Here is a 5486-nt window from a genome sequence, read left to right as displayed (position 1 = left end):
GGTGGTGAACCAGGCTGGGGGGAGGGGCCAGCCGGGGGAGGGGGGCCGGGCAAGTCATCTCAGGAATTCAATTGTTTAAAAAATCATTTATAATTAAAAGAACAAAATAAAATACGATCATCTCATGCATTTTTAATCATTCACACTACCAGCTTTAAAACCACTTTCCCTGAGAGAAAATTCTCACCAATTTAAACTCTATTTTCCATCACTGTCTGCTGAAGCCTCTGGCTGATGCTGCTTTCAAACTTGTTTCAATTCAGATAAGCAAAAGGAGTCATGTTGCAAGTTTTAAAAAAAAGAAAAAAAAAACAGCGCAAGTAACAACTGCAGTGAAAGTTTGGGGTGTGTTTTAAAACCTGAATAAGGTAAAAGGAATGATGGGAAAATGCATTATGAGCATTCTGATTCAGCCTAATTAAGTTGTTATGTGCAAACACATTCTGTCTCTACAGTCAGGCGTAGGGTTAATAGAGCACATTAATTCCCCCTCGTTGGGGTATGTTTTTGTTTTAACGACCTGCATCCCCCATCACCCTAGAAAATTTCCCACGAAGTAAAAGGGTCGGCCGCTCCACATCTCAGGTGCAAAATGGAGACGCAGCCAAGCCCGAACCGTAGGGAAGGCCGGCCTAGGCACTGGGTGATGTCTCCTGAACACATGGTACCGAGGGAGATGAATCTTGAGTTTGCATTTGGAGATGAAATTTACCGAACTAAAAAAAAAAAAAGAACATAAACCCTCAAAACCACTTTTGTAGCATTCTGAGCTGGGAAAAGTGCTAAAGCGGCGACAAGCCTCATCAAGTCCACAATGGCCTCCTTATCTACGCAAACGGCCTCAAGCTTTTGAAGCCACTTGTCCAAAAAGGAGCCCCTGGGGGAGGGGCCACCGAATCCCTCAGGGGGCTCCGCTTGCAGCCCCTGGTGACTGTGATGCTCCCTCCGCCCCCCCACCCCTCTCCTGCCCACTCTCCCATTTCCGACGCAGCAAAGTGCAGGCTCGAAATTCAAGACAAGTGTGACACCTACCTGTGAAAGGGGGGAACCGCCATGTTGAGGGTTTTGCGGCCCCTGCCAGGAGGCTGCGCCTCCATCCACAGGGTCGCCCGCTTGGTCGTGGATGGAACATTCACTGATTTAATCAAATCCAAAGAAGAGATCAATGCCCAATTTTGAAGGGGTAGAGAAGACAGTGACTTGGGGGAAGTCTTCCCACTTGGCAGCCCCTAATGCTCCCTGCCTGCATTAGCTAGCAGCACCTTTGAAATAGTAATAAGAGCTAAATCCGGCATAAAATCGAACTCATTAGCAAAGTTCACCAGCTGATTGCTTTGCATAAAACACGACACTGATTGGAAGTAATTAGGTTAAGCGATGGCGCTGGGGTGGTGCGTGTCTCTGCCTCCCTTTGCCATCTTTTCTCCCTTCTGGCACACATTGAGATCTCTCTTTTCCCTCCTCCAGGGTCCAATCTCCTTCAATCAGCCCTCATCGGTGATTCAAATCTCTATTCCCAAGCAGTAGGGCCGCTTCCCAGGCGCTTGTGGGCCTAATTCTGGTTTCTCCCCGGGCACACTGAGTCTGTGTACTGAACCTTCCATTCCCCACTTCGAAAAAAGTTACAGCTGCACCTTTTGACCAAGGCAATGGACAGTTTATTGAGGGTTCTAAGAAGTAATGAGTGGCTCTGATTATGTTAAAATCTCTTTTAATTAAATATTTTGCATTTTACAAAGACCGCTGCAGTTTCTCTTACTTTTTAAATCTAAGAGTATAGCCTGATCCTTTCTGCAATAATACTTTAGCTCATACCCAGAAAAATCAATAGGTGTAAAAAATTAAATTAAACTTGTATTTTTAAACTATGAAACAGTTTGGGGGAACACAAATGTATATATTTATATTACAAAAAAATTAAATGCCTGTACAGGTGTCTTGATTTCATAATTTACTTCAAAGATATTGAATTATCAATTTAAATACAAAATGCTACATTAAATATACAGAATAAGATTTAATACAAATCCTCTTAATTTTTTTTCTTTTCAGTTGGCTGACATTTTTTTCGAGTGTGGAGATGTATACATTTTTATGTCATCAATCTCCATAAACTATAAACTTCTGAATAGGAGGGATAGTTAATTTTTTTCTCTCTTTCTCTTTCTTGGTGATGGAAAATAACTGCCAAGGCCATGTTTTTAATAAATTAGGAAAGTCCGGGGGTGACGCGCCCGCGTTAAATGTCGGACATACCTTTCTTCAATTCATAGGGAGAGTCTTTGCACAGGTCTAGTTGAGACTGGCTCCGCAACATTTTCGGGTCTTTAGCCAAAGTGTCCGCTCGATTCAACACCGTCTGGTTTAATCCATTGAAATGAGAGCCGGGACCAGCGGTAGGGCCAGGCCCCGGCCCTGGGTGGCCGTGAAGGTGTCCGAAGGAGCCATAGTTCGTGTAGCCGGGATAGAAGGGCGCGGTGTAGTAGAGAGGCCGGGACAGCACTGTCCCGCCGGGAAAGGGACACTGCGCCGAGGGTGAGCGCGCGGGCGCCGGGGTTGGAGACGCACGGCTGCCTCCCAGGGCTTGCCCGCCCACGGGCCCGGGGCACGGAGGGCACGGAGAGCCCTCGCTCCCGCCGACCCCGTCCTTGACCTTGTCCGAGGATGTGGCGATCTCTGCCAGAGACCACAGTTTGGGCTTGGCAAGCACGGCCGGAGGCGGCGGTGGTGGCGGCGAGTGGATGACCGAGGGCCCTCCTGAGCCGGGAGGCAGCTCTCCAGCGGATGGGTGCTGGCCGGGCGCCGGCGTGCCGGCGGGGTAGAGGGGGGCCGCGTCCTCCGCCAGCCGCGCCGCCGCCTGCCCAGCTGGGGAGGGACCCCCCGCACGAGGGGGTCGGGGCAGCGCATCTTGGCGGCCCTCGGAGGGCGACTCCTTAAAATCCGAGTCGCTCAGGCTGCCTTCCGTCTCCTTGCCGGCGGGGCTGAGCGGCCCCTGCAGCCGATCGCAGCCCGCAGCCGCCTTCTGCTCCGCTCCTCCTGTGGGCGAAACCCGCGCTGTCAGAGGCGCAGAGGCCACGCGGCGGGCCCGGGTGACTGCCAGCAGCCACGGGGACCCTTGCCCGGGTCGCCAGGACCCATGCGCGCCCCCTCCAGGCCCCCTGTGCCCTTGGAGTCCCGAGCCACGCACCCTTCCCTGCATCCACCAACCTGCTTCGGGGCCCTCGAGGTCGCTCTTGTCCTCCGGCTTCCTGGGCTCGTCCTCGTCATTCTTCTCCAGGTCAATGTTCTCCTCCTCCTCCTCGTCCTCACTGCGGTTCCGTGGCGTCCACGTCATCTTGTTCTCCTTTTTGAGGCGCCGGCGCGCGTTGGCGAACCAGGTGGACACCTGGGTGAGGGTCATCTTAGTGATGATGGCCAACATGATCTTCTCGCCCTTGGTGGGGTACGGGTTCTTGCGGTGCTCGTTGAGCCAGGCCTTGAGCGTGGCGGTGGCGTCCCGCGTGGCGTTCTTCCGGTACGCGGGGTCCCCATAAGGGTAGGAACCCAGAGGCGCCGCGTATGGGTGGTACCCCAAGGAGCCCGCCATGCCCGGAGTGTGGTCGTAGGGAGAACCCTGCGGGGGACAGGCAGAGGTTAGGTGATTGGATGCCGTGGGCTTAACCGGGAATGCCTGAAACACCCTGAAACCACGTCCCGAGGTTCACGTGCGGGTGAGGCCAGCACCCCTGTTCCCCTAGAGGCCCGGCTGGCCGATCCAAACACAAGAGCAACCCCTCTCCCTCCCCAGGAGGCAGCAGGGGCCCCCAATTCTGAAGTCTGGTCCTTCCGAGACCCCTGAAGCTGTCCCGCGCCTGGCGCCACCTCGAAGGCCCGCAGCTGCGGGGTAACGTCGGTGCCCGGCGCACAGATCGGCCTCGGCGCCGGGCCCACCGTTCACTTTAGAGGCCTGGGCAGCCGCGGCGGCGAATCAGCGCTACCAGCCAGGGCCGCCACACGTTGGGGAGAAAGGGGGTACACGGGAAACCAAGGCTCTTTCTTTAATCCTCAAAGAAACGCACAGGACGAGCTGAGCCTTAGCCCGCACACCGACAGTCCCCAAATGCTATCCTGAACCGAAGCCATCGCGCTTTTCCAGAAAGTGTACCCGGCCGAAAAATCCCGGATACACCGCAGCTCGCTCGACTTTCCAGAAATTTAATACTTCTAAATCGGATTGCGAAGATAGGATTGCGGATTTGCAACATTTTGGAGGATTAATTAAAGTCGAGGCCAAACACATTTACATAGATTTAGCTCGCTTCTGTTCAGATTTCGGGTGTATTTCTTTAGTACTACTTTTCAAAAAATGGCAAAACATTAATCAAAAAAAAAGTAAAGAAAGGAATTAAAAAAAAGAAAAGAAAAGAAAAAATTTGCGGGCGGCCCAGAGCTTTGGACCAAATGTTGCTCTTTAATTGCAACGACCTCTCCCCTCCAAACACTTCCCTTCTGCTGGGCGATTCCAGCCAGACCTCCTCTGGCCATAGCAACTCCTGAGCCCGCGGCCCGGGCGAAGCGGAGCGAGACACAATCGCCGAAGTTTGCAGCGGCCGCAAGGCTTGGCGGGCGCGGTGGCGCCTAGGCCCGTGTCCCCCGCGGTCCCCCGCCCTCAGGCCTGGCCCTGACTACCCTAACCCGCCGTGGATCCTGCGCACTCACCACATAGGAGGAGAAGGCGGCGGCGGCCGCAGCCGCTGGGTCCGCGCCGTATTGGAGGTGCGAGTTGTAGCCCGGCGAGGGCGCGGTGAAGGCAGTGGAGCCAGCGTAGGGGGAGAAGGCAGAGCCCGAAGATGAGCGGCCAAGCTCATCCGTGCGGGGCCCCGAAATGACGCTGGTGCTGTAAGCCGGGCAGGAGTAGAGCGCCAGCGAGGCGGACGGCTGGTACAAGTAGCCCTGCGGGTAGGACATGGCCACACACGGGCATGGGGCGCGCCGCGCCGCGGCCGCCAACGAGCCGGGCGGCGCCCTGCGAGGGCGAGCGAGCGGGCACCTGGCCTCCGGCTGCCCCGGGCCGCCGCTCCTCCAGCCCCGGCTCCCGGGCTCCGGCCAGCGGCGCCTCCTCCTTGGGTTCCCGCGCGCCTCTGGCTGCGACCGCCGCGCCCGCTCCTCTGCGCGCCCCGCTTGCCCGGACTAGGCTTTTTTCCCCCCCCTCCCCTCCCTGGCTGATTTCTCGTTTTCCCCCCTCGCTCTTTGCACCGGGGGGCTCTGCTTTTGGCTTCGCAAAGGTCCTGCCAAGATGCTAAGTTGGAAATTGAGGATTCTGACGCCTTGTGCGCGCAGCGAAGCTCCTCCTTCCCGGGGTGTAGTCGGTGGGAGGACTGGCAGGAGCCTCTGGGCGGCCGTAGCCAACCCGGCCGCCAGGCGCGCCTCGCCCTCTCGCTGTTCCTCCCCGGCTCCTCTCCCGCTCGCTGGCGCTCCCCTCGCCCCTCCCTAGCGCCCGCCTCTCC

The 5486-nt window shown here is 56.0% G+C and overlaps 1 protein-coding gene across 3 annotated transcripts in view; it reads right to left on the bottom strand.

Moving 5' to 3' along the window:
• Irx5 (iroquois homeobox 5) overlaps positions 1 to 5407 on the bottom strand; it is a 56164-nt gene extending 50757 nt beyond the window's left edge. Inside the window, exons 1-4 of one of the 3 annotated variants that reach the window (XM_008830082.2) lie at positions 4699 to 5405; positions 3208 to 3613; positions 2257 to 3036; positions 199 to 716 (exon numbers count right to left, since the gene is read on the bottom strand). In XM_008830082.2, coding sequence (XP_008828304.1) covers positions 709 to 716; positions 2257 to 3036; positions 3208 to 3613; positions 4699 to 4947 — 1443 coding nt within the window. In that variant the 5' untranslated portion in view covers positions 4948 to 5405 and the 3' untranslated portion in view covers positions 199 to 708. Of the gene's footprint in view, positions 1 to 198; positions 717 to 1694; positions 3037 to 3207; positions 3614 to 4698 lie in introns of those variants that run through there. The other 2 variants (XM_029562057.1, XM_008830081.2) reach the window with 2 other exon arrangements.
• Positions 5408 to 5486: the final 79 nt, after the last annotated feature.

Source organism: Nannospalax galili, unplaced genomic scaffold, assembly GCF_000622305.1.
Source record: "Nannospalax galili isolate Female #2095 unplaced genomic scaffold, S.galili_v1.0 scaffold274, whole genome shotgun sequence".
Taxonomy (NCBI): domain Eukaryota; kingdom Metazoa; phylum Chordata; class Mammalia; order Rodentia; family Spalacidae; genus Nannospalax; species Nannospalax galili.
This window is presented reverse-complemented; position numbering and strand designations above follow the sequence as displayed.